The sequence below is a fragment of the Brachyistius frenatus genome, unplaced genomic scaffold, assembly GCF_029030835.1.
Source record: "Brachyistius frenatus isolate BFR_SWC_R1_liver_20210118 unplaced genomic scaffold, ASM2903083v1 Contig_69, whole genome shotgun sequence".
NCBI lineage: Eukaryota > Metazoa > Chordata > Actinopteri > Embiotocidae > Brachyistius > Brachyistius frenatus.
Window position 1 is genome coordinate 249163 of NW_027210668.1, and position 20585 is coordinate 269747.

Sequence of the window (20585 nt, forward strand, 5' to 3'; positions counted from 1 at the left end):
TAAACTTCTTGGCCCAGTTTGAAACACAAGCTTTCTGTTCTGAACTGCAGCCTGAACCGAGATGGCGAACGATAATATCATCAGGGTACATTTGGCTTGACAGGAGATATTCTAAATACAACTTCTCTCAGTAGTACTCACTACACTAACCTGTATGTCCAGGCTAAAGGGTTTTAAATCAAAATCTGTATTAACCTTTGATTTTAACAGAGTTAAGGTACTTTCTTTTATTTAAGTGAAGGATGTATGATACATATTCTGCTACCAGGCTCACCAGGCTACAAAAGGAAATATTACTAATGTTAATGTTAGGCTCAATAATTCTCCTCCTACCGACTACTAAAAACGTTTTGTGTCTTACTGCCAATGATAACAAGAATCATAGTCGTCGTGACATTTGGAAGTGTGTCACAGTTCCCGCAGTTGACCACTAGATGGTGTGCTCTTCCCTGTTTACGGTCTGAAGGTTTACAGCAGGAGATCCTTCCATGCCCTCCTGGTTTACAAGAAGCTACAACAAAACTCAAGCCATTCAAATGTCAAATCAGGTTAAAATCAGTGTTAAATAGTACATTAAGTTGGATTACAGCCATGTAGTGTAGATGCAGCCTTTTGTGGATTTTGTTTATAAAAATAAGTATTTCTGACGAAGTTGGTTTCCAACTTTCATTCATTCTTTTTCTTCTATTCTTATTTTTAAGAATAAATCTAAAGCAGTTTTGGATCTCGTGTGCAAATGAAACAGCAGCCAGCGAGCCGGAGGGAAATCCCTCCTGGCTTGCATGGAGAGATAAATGGGCTTACATACCCTCTGTATAGGCCCTACTTACATAACGTGACACCTCTGATACCTGAGGACTTGTGACAGCTCCTGCAGTGTAAATACAACACTGGGGTTCCCTCGCATGTCACGGTGGGTTCACACTGTGCAGGCCCTCTGGTCGGGTGTCTTCATTAACCAGAGGATATCAATCTAATCACGGGCACAGAGGACTCTCCGCCTGCAGGCCAAGGACAGGTCTTTATGGAACGTAAGGAGGAGAACAGAAGGGCTTAACGTCTGGTAATCAGATCCCCTGTTGGACGAGGAGGAGACACCTGCAGCAGGAGGCCCGCAGACGTAACAAAGCTGCACTTCTGGGTGCCTTTGTTGCCCGCAGCACACAATCCACACAATCCACACAATGGACTCCACTGCAGCTGAGTTTGAAATCAAAAGTTGGCAGAACGATTCAGAACAAAATATTTCCTCAATGCAAAGCTGCCTTTCTCCACTGATATCTCCCACCAACACCAGACAAAACACATTAGAAACTAAGATCAAGTAAAGCCCTGACCTGCACTGACTTCCTTGAAATGCAGAGCATGACCTCATTATTTTCATTATTTGTATCTTCTGTTTTTGTTCAAACTGATTTATCTCAGCATCCCCCCCCCCCAACTACAACTCAAAGATTACTGAGGACTTTAAAGGTCAGTATCTGATATGGCCTCACACCTCTAAACACATAGAGCAGCCTCAAATGAACCAGAAGAAGGACTCTGTTTTTTCAGCACGTGGATTCTGATGTCCTCTACGATGTGTTTTAGATTTGATTTTTGCCTTTATTGGACAGTCAAGTAAAAAGGCAGACAGGAAACATGGCTTCTGAGGTGCTCCTCTGTTATTTGGTTTTAGATAAGGAAGATTTGCAAAGACACAAATAAGGAACTGGTGCATATTTCATTGTTTTATCAGTGTCAGTTGGTCATTTTACCAGACAGTGCACTTGTAAAGCAGCAGGTCTTAACAGGGATTTTCACACTATTTCTGTTTCTATTCAGAGATGATAGTGCGATCAGCATGCCAGCAGATGAGCAGCAGCAGCAGCTCAGTCTGTATCTCCAACCAGGCGCCGGTTAATATCTGGAGGTCCGGAGGTAACAGCACACAGTTATGTGCAGTGAAATGGACTCACAGTGTAAACACAGCTTCAGGGTCTATAGCGCAATCAAATGTGAGCCGTTATCAAACGCTGTTGAGACAGATGATTCAAAAATACATCTGTGGAGATGCTGCTTCAGAGTGATATTTGACTGGAGGCTTACTACGAGAATTTAAAAAGAGACGCTGAGGTGAAATGAGGATAAGACGGCCCTGGGCTTTCTGCAGCCGCAGTGCTGCTTTTACTAAAAATATTTTTTCTGACTTGGCCGTGACTAACTTGATCTGATATGAAAGTGCACATGGGGGTTATTACATTTTAGCCTAAATATGTCAAAGGATGCAGTAGGATGCACTTTGCATACTGAAATGTTGCTGTGCATTGCTGCATTTACTAACCATTCATTAAATGGTCAAATTGTAAAGGGAAAAATATATGAAATATGCTGCATGTTGTATTGGCTGTGATCCAATATCTTAATACCTAATAGCTTCTGCATTGTCTTTGACTTGGTTCAGGATGCAGAACCTAAAGATTTATTACAAAAGCCCGATGGCACGGAAGGACAATGAAGTCCACATCAATCTGTCTTCCAAATACAAGTCAGAAAGGAGAGCTCATTAGAAGTGGAAAACTATTTGTTGAAGTGATGACAGTTAGACTTATACATTTTGGCGGTTAGACGCCGATGATGAGAGGTCGCTTCCTGGAGCGACGTCCCAGATGGATGTAGGAGATCGGACAGGACAGGTGGTGGAGCGGAGTATATGGATTTGGAAATTTGTGTTTATGTGTCACTAAATTATAACATACGACATCTCAGGGCACTGAAGGAACTTAATAAATCCCACATGAGCGACAGCTGGGGGGAAAAAAAAAACCCTCTTTTTTACGGGAAGAAAATCCTCCAACAGTGAGAAGGAAAAAAAAACCTTTAACAGGAAGAAAAAGGCCCAGAAAAACCTTTAACAGGAAGAAACCTCCGACAGATGAATGAGATGGTGATGTTGAGGAGGAGGAGGAGGGGGGGGTGCATCAGGAGCTCTGGAAGGCAGTACGACAGAATTACGATGATATTTAAAGAACAGGGATGATAAACTGATTGGATCAAAAACACAGGCTGAGAGATCATTGGGCAAATATGGTGAAGAAAGTTATGTCTTAAATAGCTTATATTTGTAAATTGACTTAATTTAAGGTTTCAGTAATGACACAAAAATAAAAGTAATCAGTTGCTACACAGTTTTTTGAAGGCTGATTGCTCCAAGCATCTTGGAGAACTTGCCACAGAAGAAGTGTCTCAGTCTGTGTCAGCGTCTCCCGTCTCCTCACGTAGCCCCAGATTGACTCTGCGATGCCATCTGTTGCAGGACTACGTGATGATATGTTTGGGCTGGTTGTCCTGCTGCATCAGATGCCCCCCTAATGTCGCTGTGTGACAAATATCTGAACATCTCAAGTGCCCAAAAAAACCTCTTTACCAAAAAAAAACAAAAAATATCTTAAATAAATGATAGATATCACAGCCTTCTTCTGTTGTCCAGAATGAATGAATGAATTCATAAGCACCAAGAAATTGCCTTTATATATATATATATATATATATATATATATATATATAAATCCTCCTTAAACCCAGATGACATGACTCAGCAACAAATCACAACTTGTTGAGTCACGTTGTGCATACGCATGTCTGTTTGTAAGAGAGAGAGAGAGAGAGAGAGCGAGGTGGAGGGGGCGGGGCCTCGTAAGCAGACGCCCCGCCTTTGCCATCGCGACAACCTCCCATAGAAATCTGTCTTGGCTGACTGCGGGGGACTTTTCTTTCTGTTCTCGCAGCGCAGCGGAAGGAGCGCTGCATTTCCTGACGCCGCTCGGTCCTCGCTGCCAGGAAAAGGGGAGCGAGACGCGGAAAACAGAGGCGCGGAAAACAGAGGCGCGGAAAGCAGAGGCGCCCTCAGCTCCGCACGTACCTGTCCGTGTGGCATGTGACAGTTCGCGAGCGTCTTGTTCCGCAAAAGGAAGGAGAAAGCTCGTCGGGAAAGACCGGGCTCGACCTGTAGAGGGGAGAAGGAGCTCTCCGGCGGATCTCGGTCTCCTGCCGCGACGGTGATGGAGCGGCTGTGCGGTCCGGAGCGTCCCTTCTGGGTGAGTGCGTTTCCCCCGTCGCCCCGGTGTCAGCCCCAGCGGTTTGTCACGACCGCCGTGTGCGTGTGCGTGTCACCAAACACCCGAGTGGACACTCCACTCCGCGCTCTACCTGACGAGGTTGCACCGTGTTATGTCACCAGCTGGTTTGTTTTCCCTTCTCTCCCGGCAGCCATTCAGAAGTGCGGTAGCTGACTAAAAATACTCCACTTAATACCATCGAGCGTGTTAACAAGCTGTCAATTAACGTCAGGGGGGAACTGCGTGCTTTCGGTTTGCGGCGAGAAGAGGCTCCCGAAGCATTGTTCTTTTCTCGGGGGGGACGAACACTTCTTCAAGATCATCACCAGACACGTTGAGCTCCACGTCGGTGTGGTTGGAGGAACTTACCGCTCAGTCCGGATGCAGCAGCTCGGTCCCTCCAGGAACATTACAGGGCAGATAACAATACCGGGAGTAGGAAGGAGCTAATGAACAGCCTGTTAAAGTCACTCTATAGTCCCACTGGGGATTATTCTGTCACATCATATAGTAAACTTCACTTTACCACCGCAGACATCCTTTTAATATTAATAACCAGTATATTATAGGAGATATGGATATCACGACGTGATATTCCAAATGAAATGACAAAATACTGAAAACGATTTCATTGCTTATTTCAAGAACGTACAACTACCACATAATACCTGTTATCGTTTTACATGTGAGGATTAACATAACAGTTCCTCTTTGACTAGTCAGTTAAAACTAACATAATACTGGGATTTGTTTCTTTCATAACACTTCAATAGCTCACCTTTTTGGAACTAACTTGTATGTAAGTTTTGAATGTCATGTACTTTATACTGTTAACTAGGACATCTTAATTGACAAGATTCATGATATAATTGTCTTCTTCTGTTCATTTTTCCCCCACTATTATTGTATAAGCCTCGTCATAGTTTACTAAAACACCGTATGAAGAAGAAGAGCCATTGAATGGCATTAAGCTATAAAATATATATAAATAACAAAATTCTGTGTCCCCTTTAAGCTTTATAAAGAAAAATTGCACAGGGCAGAAATGACATTAATAACAACTTGATTATATAAAGTATATTACTGAATTATACAAAGAAATTACTGACAATGACAGGTACCAAGAATCAAAATAAACAATGCACTTTAACATTCCTGTCAGTTTCATCCTCCTGGTTTTATACAGAAAATAGAAACAGTTGTAAGCGTTCTGTGAACTGATCCCAGTCGGCTCCAATACTTGTAATCGAGTAGGTATTTTATGATTGTTTGATATACATGCCGGCGTGAGCATGAAGAAGTTTGTTTAGAGACGCGTCGCTGTGGTAAGTCAGTGGCTGTGGGTGATGTCGAGAAAGTATGTGATGTGAAATTGTTGTGGTGGAGATGAGAAACAGTGTGAAGAACAGTTTCCTTTTTTCACAAATAAACAGCGGATGTAAACGTGCAACATTGTCAACAAACATGCAGGCTCGATATACACGGCCAGTTTATTAGGCACGCTGAGTTAAACCATAGAACAGACCTACGGTGAATCTGAATGAAGGCTGTAATGTTCAGTGTTTGTTCAAACCGCACACACACACACACACACACACACACACACACACACACACACACACACACACACACACACACACACACACACACACACACACACACACACACACACACACACACACAAAGAGAGATGCATTCATTCATGCTGTAATGTCAGGCTCAATAAATGCCATCAAACTCCAAAACCTTCACTGACAGACCCGACGAGAAGCGTGTCTTTAGCTTCGTCTTTCAGATGAGAACTGCTATTTGTTCTAATATCAAAACTTTGCTGTGTGATAATTTGTTGAGTGACAAAGCTACCTGCTCAAACGACTGTGCAAACAGTGCTTGTGTTGGGTTTCATCTGCCAGTGTTTGTGCTGCCTCTCGTTTTTCCTTCAAAATGTTTTGGGCCGGTTCCACGTGAAACTTTTGACGGCTGTTTGCGTGTTTCTGTTGTTTGTGCTGCAGCGAAGCATCTAATCTCACAGTTGCTCACTTGTTTGACCAGAGCCTGGTGGTGACGTGTTCTTCTTCTCCTTCTTTTCTTATTAAATATTTGGTTGGCAAACTGCTTCTCGGTGAACTTCTGCCACTAGTAGCGCTGCTACCCGGTGTCGGTAAAAACAAGGGAATTGAGACGACAGTCAAAATAAACTATTTTAATTTTTAAATATGTTTTGTTGACTACTATGAAAGTAAAAAAAAAAATCAAGACCGATCCCTAGTATTTATCGTGGTGGACTGAGTTATTATTGTGTTTGAAAGCACCAATAATAAGCCATGCTCAGTCACTAACACTGCACTTGGCAGCATGCTATATATGTGCATCTGCTTCACAGTCAAAGCCTTTGTTGCTTCATGCTGTCTGGCTTTTGACAGCTTCCTAGAGGTCGGAAGACTCGTGTTATGGTTATTTAAATGTCTCGGCCATTTGTAATGTGCTTTTTGTAGAAATCCATGTGGTTTATATTCTGCAGCCATATCATGAAGTATTGAATAGCAATTACAGCAATATTGGGGTTTCTGTCTGATATTCACTCTGCTCTTAGCTCTGCTTTGGTCTCCACCAACTCTCCAGACAAATATCGGACTAGTTAGCACCGAACTGCTCCATGATCTTCAGCTACTTGGTAACTTTGCCACTTAAATATGTTAAATGTTGCGGAGAATCGATGCTCTGTGTCTTTGTCACTCTTTCCATTAAAGGTCGTCTTTAACCTGTGGTTCATATGCAAATACGCACGAGTGGCTCTTTACATACGTTACGACGAGTCCTGAGAACACGAGCACGCTGATGAACACCGCGATGATGAAGCCCAACGTTGCACCAAACTGCATCTGATTGGCCTCCGGCTGGATCTGACACTGAGGCTTGTTTTGGAGGCCATCTGAGGTAGCCTGAACTAGTTGCTGCTGTTTACATCCGCTTCAAACAAACTGGAGGCAGTTGTAATCCTCTGGCACTTAGCAGCATGCCGAGTGCAGGTTAGGTTAAATACTAAGATCTGGTCAACGGCTTTAATTTCAATCTGATTGTTTTTAAAGGGTGCTAAATGGAACGCGCTTCTTCTTTATCTCTACCCGACAGTTTGAACACGGTTTACATCTGTAAAATGTGCACTCGTACTGCTCATATCTTTGTCTCAGCCTTTGAGTGAATAGCCTGAACACAATCTTAATGTAAAGGGAGTTTGGAAGTTCTGCACAGGGAAAGCTTTGTGCTTTCATATTTCATCTTGACAGGATCAAGTCTGTTTGCTTTTATTCCAAAGTGTATCAAATCCACGAGATGAGTCCTTTCATTTGTCATTTGTGTCGGTGTAGCTACGTCTGCTTATAGTGCTGTTGCTGTGGTAAATCAGTCGAGACAACATGCAGGGTCCTCTGGTTTCAGTTTGTGTCTAATTGTTTATAAAGATCAGAGAGATGAACAGATTGATTTACGTGTGATGAAATTAAACTAGAATCCAGCCTTCGAATTTTACCACACGCCGGATTTTCTTAATGATAACTCAGCAGATTGTTTTATCAGTGAACCATCTGGCCTATAAAATGTCTGCAGTAGTCAAAAATGTGTATCAGAAATGTTCCCAAAGCCTAAAGTCAAATATTTACATTGTTGTTTTTTTGTGTCTTACTATGCAAAGATACTTTAATATTCACACATTTAAGAAGCTGCAACCAGTGAATTTCTGGCATTTTTTTCTTTAAATGATTGTTTAAATTCTTTCTGATTTATTTTCAGCCTATCGAGTAATCAAACAACTCAACGTAATTTATTCAGCTCTAACGAAATGAAGATATTTCGTAATGTATTTTTTCACCTTCGTTTAAATTCAGATGTAAAGAGTGACACAGTTTGTACCAGTTTTCCTCTGCGTCGATATTCATGTCACAAAAACAGTGCCAACAGTCATCAACACAACAGTCGTATTTGTCAACTGCCTGTAGCTACTTAAATACTTCCTGTCGTGTTTTTCTTCATGCCTTATTGCTTTTATGAATTCCAGCTTTTTGCGAGTTAGATGAAACGCTAAGTCGACCAATTAACAAGTGTGTCACAATCATTTGTTTGTATTATTCTTGGAATAATGTCACACTGTGTCTCCTGGCAACGGAGATGCATTCCCTCATTTAAAACCCAAATTGGGGGACATGTGATGTAGATATGTTACACTTTTAAAGCGATTAGCAGGTTGTGTGAGAAGTGTTTCTTGTTTTACTGTGTCTGCTCAAAGTCCAAAATCTTGGCAGAACAAGCTCACCCCAAAGCTGATTTTTGGGAGCTTTCCACTGTCTCACACACTCTTCCTGTGCAGATGAATATTACATTCTTCTGAGCATTTTAAGGACTTCAGCGTTCATCTCAAAGTTGAGATTGAAAGTTTGTTCTTGGCACTGGACACCAGTAATTAGCTGCCACCTGCAACTCCTCATCATCGGCTCACTGTGGCAACAATGAAAAAAAAAAAAAGAAGAAAAAGAGCTGGTGATGTCGGAATACTGAAAATGACTTGTTGTTTTGTAGATGCATGTTTAAATTACTGCGTGTTGTGTATCCTGTGGCTGTGACACAATACCGTGCATTTTTCCAGCTGAAAGCAGAAGTCTCAGATGTTGAAAATAGTCTTGACTGTCGGAGTTTGCGGACCGTGAGGCTGATATCAGTGAGATGACATTATGATTCATATGCTGCATTATTCCTGCGTCTCCCTGTTGTCTCTGCAGGCAGCGCTGCAGGAACGACCGACTGCCAATGAGAATTAAAATCTACTACATGTAAAGATAATTATTGAATGTTAGTGTAACGGTTCACAAAACTCACAGTTTGGAGTCACGGTTCGTTTTTAAATGCACGTCTTCTTTTTTTTTTTTTCATTTGTTTCCAAAAATGTAAACGTACCTAATTGGCCATAAACCTTTACTGTAAATTAATAATGCTGCTTACCGTCAATAAGAAAAGTTCCTGACTTGTTTACTCTCAAGTATGAAATAAATAACTTAAAAATGGTCCTTTAAGACGAGTGCAACATATTTCAGCTTTAAAAGATGAACAAAGGATCGCTGCCTTTCTCTCTTTTTGTCAAAAACCGAGGACACGGCCATCTGCGCTTGTTGCCGTCACCGGCCGTCCAATCGCAGTGAAGGAGGGGCGGGGACAAACGCGGTTAACCATCGACACCCGTCGCTGATTGGTCCGGCCTAAAGCGGTTAACCACGACCCGAGCTGTCGGTCGTGAGCGGCGGCCGGTGCAGCCGAGCCGACGGCTTTGCAGGAAGGCCGATTAAAGCTCAGAACGTGCCGTGTGAGCCTCTTCATTGTACACGTTAGACAGAACCGAGCCACCGTCCGCCCGCTCGTCGAGACTAATCCCGCCGGCCGGCCGGCTGGCTGGAGGAACGTTCCGGCTGCACTTTGCACTCGAGAGGTTTTGTTCCAGGAGAGCACGTTTGGAGACAGAAATAGACTCCTGACAGCTTGCAGCTCACCGGTTGCACTGAAACGGAAGAAGTTTCAATTCCAGCAATTCCTTCATCGTGTCGTTCGGCCCGTGATGACTTTTATATAAGATATAAGGTTAAAACACGCGCACGCACACGCGCACACACACACACACACACACACACACACACACACACACACACACACACACACACACACACACACGCGCATACACACACACGCACATACACACACACACACGACGAGGTGTTCTCCGAGAGAACGTTGGGCGGGAAAGTCGAATCCTCTGCAGCAGTTTTAAACTTATTAAGATCCATTTTGTGGTGGAGATTGAAACATGGTGGTGCAGCAACGAGGTCAAAGCCTCTTCAGTAATATTAATAATGGCTGAATTTAAAGCACTGAGTCCACAAGGCAGAAATACATCAGTTTACACACAAGGTCAACTTTGTAACTTGAACAAATCCCGACTGTAATAGAAATCGGAGAAATTCTCTTCCACTTGTTCAGAAGGTGATTAATCGATTTCTCTGATGGGACTTTTTAACCAACTATTGAAACCGGCTCTTACAAATTGAATGTTCGCTCTTCCAAACATTCAACACAGAAGTTGTAACTATCTACCGATGAAATGAAATCCTGCAGGAACTCATGAGCGACGTGAACGCTCAACAGCAGGGATCCTCTGTCATAAAGCACCAAACAGCACATCGATTTATTCCAACGATGTAATCCAGCAAATCACAGCTCAGGACATCCTGTTACCAACAACGTAATCCGTGAAATCACAGTCCACACAAAGCAGTGCAAATAGTCTCATTACACTCTCTTGAGCTGTTAATTATTGCATTCCTGGCACATGTTGAGTATGTATTCATGTTTTCCAATGTTTTCACAGTATTTATTATCGTCCCCCGTTAGGTGTAGAAGTACTACTGAGTGAAACCCGTTTCAGTCTGCATCAGCATGACGGTTGCAGTTTATATTTTCACATAAAAATCCCTCAAATGCGGTGTCTTTTTCCTGAAACAGAAAACTGCTGACCCAGCAAAAAAAAACAGGAACCGAGAGTAGTGACAGACTTGTGAGAAAGACGTTGCTGAAACGGTGTAGCTGTGTGCGGTGTCAGAGTTTAGCCGTTCAGAAGTGTCATTTATAGCTGGAGGGGGAAAAAATGACTTCCTTTTAAAAATACGTGACATTAGTGTTTAGTTGCCTGTCGTGTTATTCACGTCTCATAGAGGGATTTATTTCTGGTTGTACGCGTTGTTGCTTTTTAAAAACATTTTTTTTTTTATTGGTTTCCATCTCCCAAGTTAAGCAGGAAATCTCCTCCTCCTACTTTTTTCCCTCCCCGCTACGGAGAGGAATGTCCATCCCATAATCTGCGTTTGAGGAATGACGAGCTCAGATCCACGAACAACATCTGTAATGTTTTCCACGTTGCGGCGGAAGTACACCCAGCCGGCAGTGATCCCCGACCACGACTCCGCTAACGGAGAACAGATGGAGCGACTGACGGCAGGCCTGCACTCCCCCCCCTTCCCCTTTTACCCCCCCCCCTCCACACACACACACACACACACACACACACACACACACACACACACACACACACACACACACACACACACACACACACACACACACACACACACACATCGGGGGGAATTCAGTTGTTACAGCAGCAAAGAAACACCCAAAAACAAAAAGACGCACACAATACGACAAAATGTACAAATACGAGAGAGAAAAAATATTATTTGAGAGAAAAATAAAAGCAATGAATAAATAAATACACACAAACTATATATAAAAAAAACCTAATAAAATAAATAAATACACACACAAACTATATATACAAAAACAACAACAGTAAAATAAATGACTCCAGATTAGCTGCAGTGCTGCGTGAGGTTTGGGACATCGTCCGTCCAATCGGCAGACGACGACGTGTCGGTGAACCGAGAAGACTTTTGACTTCTAATGAGGTTTTCAGTCACGTTTCACTTCTGCTGCAACAACAGTGGTCAGTGTCTCCTTCAGTCAGTGTCTCCTTCAGTCAGTGTGTCCTTCAGTCAGTGTCTCCTTCAGTCAGTGTGTCCTTCAGTCAGCGTGTCCTTCAGTCAGTGTCCCCTTCAGTCAGTGTCTCCTTCAGTCAGTGTGTCCTTCAGTCAGTCTGTCCTTCAGTCAGTGTGTCCTTCAGTTAGCGTCTCCTTCAGTCAGTCAGTGTCTCTCTCTCCCTCTCTCTCTCTCTCTCTCTCCGTCTCTCACTCTCTCTCTCTCTCTCTCTCTCCGTCTCGCACTCTCTCTCTCTCTCTCTCTCTCTCTCTCTCTCTCTCTCTCTCTCTCTCGCACTCTCTCTCTCTCTCTCTCTCTCTCTCTCTCTCTCTCTCTCCCCACTCTATCCGTCTCTCCCTCTCTCCATCTCTCACTCTCTCACTCTCTCTCTCCATCTCTCACTCTCTCCCTCTCTCACTCTCTCACTCTCTCACTCTCTCTTTGTGGATGTTTCTGCTCCTCTCACTCTCTCCCTCTCTCACTCTCTCACTCTCTCCCTCTCTCCCTCTCTCCCTCTCTCACTCTCTCTCCATCTCTCCCTCTCTCCATATCTCCCTCTCTCCCTCTCTCACTCTCTCACTCTGCTAGTTAACACCAGCGCCGCCTAAATGCGTCTAAATAACGCTGATACGACAGAACCAGCAGCCCGGCCCGTTTCTATTCTTTCTGCTGACCTCGGCTGACTGGCTGCTGGCGGCGGTTTGACTCTCCGACTGAGGGAGTGATATTAACCACCTTCTCACCTCACTCCTCAGACTAAGCGGACTTTCCAAAATGCCAAATTGCCCCTTTAATGTCCAGTTAGCAGCGCCGCGGATGTTTCTGCTCCTCTTCCTCAAAAGTTGAAGCACTTTCCTCCGTCAGATGGAGGTGATGTGGCGTTACGCTCTCAGGAGAACACCACTTTTAAACGTTTTTCCATGTTTAGTTTTAGGAAGTGTCTGTTCCTTCTCAAGCAGGTTTCAGGCTCCTGTTTTCTGAGCTGCTTCTCCACCTTTGTTTGGTAACGTGAAGTGACGGAGCGCTTCCTGCTGCTGCTGCTGCACATTCAAAGTGTCTGGAGACCGTTGCACTCCCTTCTTCTGTTTGATCGGTATTTGTCTCACTCTCATCTGCATTTAATCGGCTTCTTCACAGAAAGATAAGTCGACAGAGCTGACCAATAATAATAATAATAATAATAATAATCATCATCATCATCATCATCATCATATTCTTAACGCATTATGTTTATATCGCGCTTATCAAGACACTCCAAGATGCTTTACAGGTTAAAATGATCAAATCAACACAGTTAAAGCATAAATCGCACAATATTAGTCGCACAATAAAAGCAGATAATAAAAGTAAAGTCAAGATGAATCACAGATTAAACGCAGCTCTAAAACGGTGTGTTTTCATGAGGGACGAGGTAGCTATGGAAACGGGTCTGATGCTGCAGGGCCAGGGAGGTTGTCGTGGCGGTAGGAGGGGATCTGGTGAGGGAGGGACTCACCGGTGGAGGTTCTGGAGGACGGGAGTGATGTGGTCACGGGAGCGAGTGTGAGCAGGCGAGCAGGAAAGTCCTGGATGTGCAATCGTCGAGTCTGGATGTGATGAACTGGTGGATCAGAGTTTCGTCAGCAAGAAGCAGAGTGAAGGGGGGGGGGGATTTTAAGGGGAAAGAAGGCGCTTCTTGTGATCTGATTGATGTGGTGTTCAGGAAAATATGCTGTATTGAAAAGGATGTGGGTTTGGCATGTTGATATTGATTAGAAGACGCTGTAATACCTCACAGGATATAACTTAGTCATTTGAATCAATGGTTTTTAGACAAATAAAACCGCGCTGTTGAGTTTACATATTAATCTCCCAGCGACCGGCTGTGTGCTTTCACGTTTTAATTGGCCGGAGCAGTTTGTTGCCATGTGATGTGTTTCACTGCATCGGACTATATGAAACGTGCTGTAGGCAGTCTGACTGCAGTCTGCATCTCCAGTGATATTCATATTTGACATTGACGTTTTAATGATTTCTCACTGCGTTAGTATAGGATCAGTTGATATTTCCTGACTTAAGCCCTACAAAAATTCTCTGTGTTGTAAATGAATCCTTTCAAATTAAGTTTCTGACCTGGCACCAGATTGCTATCAATGCTTTTACCACCGATTCTATATCAGCCAATTACATTCCATATTGCCCACTTGCAGTACAGGTTATCCATCAGTGGAAACAGGTTCAGTGCACATGCTTTGGATTTTATCCAGGATCCTCAACACGGATGTGTGGCGACATTAAACTCTTCCGTTCTGTTTTTTTGATGACACACATCCAGGTGGTTTACTGGTTTACTGATGGGTCAATAGTCGCCTCCAGATAAAACACAGTGAGTCACAGTCTTCCTCCCGGCTGGAAGTCAGTTCCATTGATTGAGCAAATCAGTTTTTGTTTCCTTGAGACTGTTTAAACGCGGCATTGATGATAAACCCACAAATCCAATGGTTGTACAGAATATCTATTCATTTATGGCATTTTTCATGAATAGTTTATGGATGATCCAGAGCTCGGGGATATTGTGACACAGTTATTGTGCAAAGGCTTCTGTTGTTTTTGTGGATGGTTTTAAGCTGAAGTCATTCTAACTTTGGAGAAACAAAAACATGCAGAATCCATCAACTTTTTGAAGTGGTGACATGTCTTTGTCTCATGTGTCTCTACCTCTAGCCTCGGAGCTTCATTCGTTCAGCTGTTGTCATCAAAACTCTCCGGTATCAAAAGGAAATACGACTGCCAGCTAAACCTGTAACTCCGAGCTGAACCTGTAACCAGCTGCAGGGCAACTATATTACTAACGTGACTGATACACACTGCTACTGTGACAGTAACAGACACATGGTGTGCAGATGGAGCGGCAACAACCCGGCTGGAAACTGAATGTAATTTGGAGGCACCTTAAAGTGTAGGTCGCTTACAGATGAAAATAATTCCATAGTTCAGTAGATATTAGGCTTTAATAAGAGGTATGTTTAAGGGTTATGACTGAAGCAGTTTGGATGAAGCGGGCCAGTTCACCTTGAACTCGAGGCACATGCTCATTGTTCTGATTCACTTGAGATTAATGCTTCTTCTTTGTTCGATTGTTCTAACGAAACCTCGAGAGATTCTGATTTCCAGTTTGAAATGTTTGTTTATTCTCTTAATGGTTTCCAATTTGAATGCACTTTATATGCAATTTTGGCGTGAAGAATAATGCGTATATTTACACCCTGCCAGTTTGTGGTCACTCTGATGACGCTGTCTGCGTCAGCCACGAGCTCCAATCAGGTCGCAGATGTCCCGGATGTGGAGGGTCCTCGCCCCAACTGGAAAAGATGGCACCGTCCATAAAGACATAATTTAGGCATCAAGTCAGATTCAATGCAAATCAGTGGGTGGTGTCATCGTTAGAAGCAGAAAGTGGGACAGACGGGAGCAGAGAGCAGAGTGATTGAAGTCTCATTGTATTATGTGAGTCATCTCGTAAGGTCAGATCACGTAACAAATGTTACACCACGTTTTTACATATTTGGAAAGTGTGTCACAGCGACCCAGAGAACTTCTCTGACACCGATTTGCCTCATTGAATGGATGATTTGGAGGGTTGAAGTTGGAGGCTCCTGCATGTCTGATCTTTCTCTGCACCCGGAAGCTGTTTTTATTCAAGTTCCCCACCACTTAAAAATCGGTTTTCTTTCTTACTTTATAGTTCAATGTTTGAGCTTTACTCAAAAGAATAATGTGCTGGGTTTAAAACTCAAAGGCTTTTTTTTTTTTTTTACGTTAATCTGCTGGAAGTGCAAAGTTTCTCGGTGCTAATTGAAAATCTTGTTATAAATCTTGTTATGAATCTTGTTATAAATCTTGTTATGAATCTTGTTATAAATCGCCGCATAGTTTGCGACATCACAAATAATTCTGACGTCAATTCTGGTCCAATTTAATCTCTATATGTAAATAAAGTATGCGGGAATTTAAAGGCTCACGGATATATTTATTATTTCTGGGGGGAATTTTATTGTACGGTATAGACAATAACAAAAGGACAAACATACAGCATGAAGATCACAGAGTTATAAAAAAAGCTAATGGCCGGGACACGAGTGCTGAAGTCTGTTGGTCCTTCTTGTTGCCAACTTGAAACCCTCAATACTCACACTGGGGATGGACTTCACGGTGAAGACAGACATCTTGGATCCAGCAGTTCAAATTTACAGATAAAATATTTGTTGCATATTCATAGATTTTGGAGTTTTGTTGAGGGGAAAAAGAGTAGATGTTATTTTTAAGATCCCATATATTGTGCATTGATTTCCATTTTATGATAACGTTGGTCGAGGTTCTACAAAAAGGTTTCAAAATGCAACTTTGCTGCATGGACAAGCTGTTTGGACGTCCATATGTTTGTGATGTCAGAAACTCAGTCCTACGTCATATATGAGACTCTCCAATCTTTAATGCTGAGCTGTCGTTCCGTTACGGAGCGAACAAGCTGCACGACCCAAGGAACCCTCGGTTGGCCTCTTTTCTGTGTTACTTAGAAAAGAAGCAGATTAAGAAAGTAACGTACCGCTACTGTATATGAGATGGTTTTTGGTTCATAAAACCACAAAACGATGTTCTCATGGAGATCAAGACTGCTAATACAACATCGGAAAATTTGAATATAATTTTGAAATGAACTGAACAACAACGGTAGCTGGCAAATCAAATATGACATGCTAACATATGTAAGATGAATTGTTTTGTTAAAAGCTCATTTGGAGATCTAGAAATAGTTTTTTTTATTATAAAATGTATAATAGTGGGGTTTTTTAAAAATATTTTTTTTTAAAGATGACGGTTTCTGTGTAACCGAACTGTTTTTTACTGGGAAATGTGAAACCAAACAACGTACAAAACATTCGGGCAAATGCTTCTCCTTCTGTCTGCTGCTCAGTGCGTCAGGTGTTTAGTTTTTCCTCCTCCTCCTTTAAGGAAAATGGTACTTGTAAAAAAAGATGGCGTCTTTTTGTCGCGCTGGAAGCGACGCTGGAGGAGTTTGGAAGTGCAGCTCTCATTCGCAGCCTCTCGGGCTCCAGGAGACAATTCAGGTTGACCCACAAACGTCCTGCAGCAACCAGGTCTGACGGAGCACCTGAGGACTGGTTTCATAGAGAAGAACTTCAGCCGGTGCAGCGGCTGAGATGTGAGGCCTCATCATCGTCGTTTTTGAAATGCATCCAGACACGCTGCGGTTGTGGTTGCAGATTCGCACGTGGTTGAAGACAATCGGCCTCGTGGAGGAGTTTCACACGCTCCGAGTGAGTAGATGATTCATCCTCTCATCAATCAAAGGTTTCCGCTGCCGTTGAAAGGTGTTGCACAACTGAACCACACGCGGTGAGACAGCAGTTTGCTTCTCTGGCTTTAAAATCCGCTCGTAAACCGAGTATAAAACTGACACAGCGACAACTTTCCTGATGAGATCGAGTGCAGCTTCTAAAGAAATCAATGATTTCTACCACACAATGATGTAACCGTGTTCATCGAGTCAGATGTTGCCATTAGATCCCTCACGGCTCTGACACCATCCTGCGTTAATGACTCGGTGCTATGCAACAATCCCACCGAGTGATGAGACTCACAGGGACGGAGAAATGTCCGTCTGCTTCACCTCAGAGCTCCTGTGTTTCAGACTCCCCGCTCTTTTTACTGCGCGGTTTTCACCAGGTTAAGCGAAGTGATCTCTTTTTGTTTTTTGGGCCGGCTCTCCGCTGGCTGGCTGTTACTACAAAGTGCGTCACCCCTTTTCATCTCTCGGTTTGTTCAAGTTTCGGGTTTCAGGTCTTAAGTGTGCTGAAAATCGCCTCTAAGGCCTGTGAAGTGAAATAAAGGCTCGACCTTCGGTGTTTAGTGAGAGCTGCAGCTATTTCTTTATGATTGGGCGGCACGGTGGTGCAGTGGTTCGCACCGTCACCTCACAGCAAAAAGGTTCTGGGTTCAAATCCGGTCCTGGGCCTTTCTGTGCAGAGTTTGCATGTTCTCCCTGTGCTTGCGTGGGTTCTCTCCTGGTTCTCCGGCTTCCTCCCATCATCCAAAAACATGCACCTCAGGTCAGGTTACCTGGTGCCGCACTAGTGGCAGCCTGCTGCAGCATCTCCCCCTGAGAGCCCCCCTGCTGTAGTGAAGACATTTCCCCTCGGGGATTAATAAAGTGAATAAAATCAAATAAAAAAAAAATGGTTAGCAGCAAAAATAGATGTTCTTATGTAATGGTTTTAATTTGTAATTATTTTAAATAGAAACCTTTCGAAGCGTACCTTTAATGTTCTTGTGAGAAGCTCCTGCGTGATCAATACTTGAAAATCAAGGCTTCTAAAATTAAAAGTGTTTGAGTTTTAAAGTGTATTTCATTACCACTCTGGTACAAAATAGATGTGGATCATGAAACTTTCAAACCTCCACAAGTGCTTATAGAATCATAAATTATGCATCTTCAGATTGTGCCAGGGAACACACTCCCTGATACGCAGCGGTCGAGAACAGAACCGGAGCGAGTTTATTCAAGAACATTCTTACATAGCAACCAAAGCATGTACAAACCGACGCCTTTATTTTCTCTTTGCATCCATGAAAACTGTTTCTCTTTCTGTAGGTTTTTACTTTCAGTAGAACACAAAAGTCTTCACATCCATGAAGAAATGTTTGTGACAACGTCCCCCCCCCGTCGTCTTATTTGCTCACATGAACGCTGCACATTCAGGGCCTTTGTGACGGTGATAAGACATATACGTGTGTGTGTGTGTGTGTGTAAAGAGAAATCCTTTGTGCGGTATGGTCGGTCATTAAACCCGGTATTTACTCACGCCGTTCTCCCCATTTGTGCAGCGCAGATGTCTGAACGCTTTTAAATATGACATTTAGGTTCCCTGGCAGCTGCGTGCCGAGTGAGACGGCGAGGTGTGCAACGTCTGGCGTGAACACTGTTCATTTCATTTCATAGCACCTGACACTTTCCCATCCATCAAGATATCCAGGCTGGGTTTATTTATTTTTGTTTGATTTGATTTGATTTGATTTGATTTGATTTGATTTGATTTGATTTGATTTGATTTGAGTCTATAGTCTACGTGCGTGTGCACCTTTTTTGTGTCTCTATGCTGCTGTGACGACTAAATTTCCCCACTGTGGGATTAATAAAGTCTAAAATAAAAAAAAAGTCTAAATCTATCGAAATACATCGAGGCAAACGTAGGAGATAAGAAGGAGGTCTGAGTGCGTCCCGTCCACCTCCAGCGCTGTCTCACGATCACCTCAACGGGTTTGTTCGATTTGGGAATAATTCAATTTTTCATTGTGCTGCTTCTCTGATTGTTTTGCTCGGGGTGGGGGTCGTGGGGGGGTCGCGTGGGGCATCACTTCAGAGGAATAGCGCGGCATTATGGGAAACCGTCTCGTCAGCTTTCTGGCTAAAAGCTAGATGAGAAGATTGATACCACTCTCGGGTGATTTTTTTTCCCATGGACTTCTATGAGAAGTCATTTTTTGGGCTGGGTGCACTGACCTCCAGGGGTCCTAAATGCAAACTCTTCAAGTTTGTACCATTGGTACTTCCAGGGGTTCTTAGTATCTGGTCGCTATCAAACTATCAAACTATCGAACTTTACCAACATGTGGAGCATGATTTCAATGTCGGGAATGTCTGCGGTAAGACGGACGCGTGTAAATCTGTTCTCGGGGAACATCTTCAGTGCTGTCCACTCAAAAGTAATCAAACATGTAGCTCAATGCATGAAGTTTCAAATGAACAGTGTGGCACCATGGACAACATGTTATTGTATGTATTCTAATTATTACTGTTGTTATAATAAAATACAATATCTTGATATTGTTACTTCAGTATAAAAGCATTTTGTCAACTATCACTCGTGTTAGCTTTTCCACTCCTCACTCATTATGTTGGCAAGCTTAACAACCTGACGGCTTCTGGGTGTAAATATTCAGTAACAACTCGTCTCCACATAAGAAGTAGTTTGTATGCTGAGACCAGTTTAAATTGAGTGTAAATCTTAACACAGTAAACACTTAACGATCACTTGGCCGGGAATTGAGGAGTAACCGCTGCCACCTCGTCGTCCCGTCGAGGTTCCCAGGCACCCGGTGCACCCGTCAAAAAGTACATATGAAGAAAATCTCCCCATCAAACCACAAACCGATGTTTTTTGTACACTTTGGTTTTAAGAATTGACTGACCTGGTGAGTTACGATGTTAATCAGAGCGCTTCAGAGGAGCTGACGGGTGGATTTTGTTACCCTGGAAGCGGAGCGAGGCTAGCTGTCCCCCCCGTTTCCAGCCTTTAAGCTAAGCTAAGCTAACCAGCCGCTATAAGTACTACAGAGAGTGGCGACCAAAGTTCAGATCGAACTATCGGCAAGAACGTGAATATGACAAACTATTCTTTCAAAATAAAACAAAACCTTTATTTAATTTGTATTTCTGTTTTAGAAACTTCGTTATTAGATGTAGTATTTTCTCTGTGTGTTTCCTCTTCATCACTTTGGTGAGCAGTTGGACGAGCGTTTGTTCACCTGCACCATCAGAGCCTTTGTTGTAGACTTCAAACAGCACAGTTTCATTTGGATTTCAGCCTCGCTGGAAAGGAAACATCCAATTGAACATTACGTTTAGGTTTAATCTGAGGTTTTTTTTCTTCTGTTGAGTCGTCAACGCATGATGTTGGAAGACCTTGAACTTGGGGTTAAAAAAACGTTTGTTTGTTTTTTTACTCGTGGTCTTGTAAATCTTAGCTGTCAGGAAGAGTTATGAAAACGCTGGTTCACTGCTCACTCATGAGCCAAAATATGTGAAGACCATCTGAAGAAGGGAAGGACATTTTACAGCTGCCTCACACACACACACAC

At 43.0% G+C, this 20585-nt stretch overlaps 1 protein-coding gene across 2 annotated transcripts in view; it reads left to right on the forward strand.

The window, feature by feature from the left end:
• The first annotated feature begins 3732 nt into the window (after positions 1-3732).
• abcc3 (ATP-binding cassette, sub-family C (CFTR/MRP), member 3) overlaps positions 3733-20585 on the forward strand; it is a 63947-nt gene continuing 47094 nt past the window's right edge. For both annotated transcript variants that reach the window (XM_069707443.1, XM_069707442.1), the window contains exons 1-2: positions 3733-3849; positions 3880-4076. In XM_069707443.1, coding sequence (XP_069563544.1) covers positions 4041-4076 — 36 coding nt within the window. In that variant the 5' untranslated portion in view covers positions 3733-3849; positions 3880-4040. The remainder of the gene's footprint in view (positions 3850-3879; positions 4077-20585) is intronic.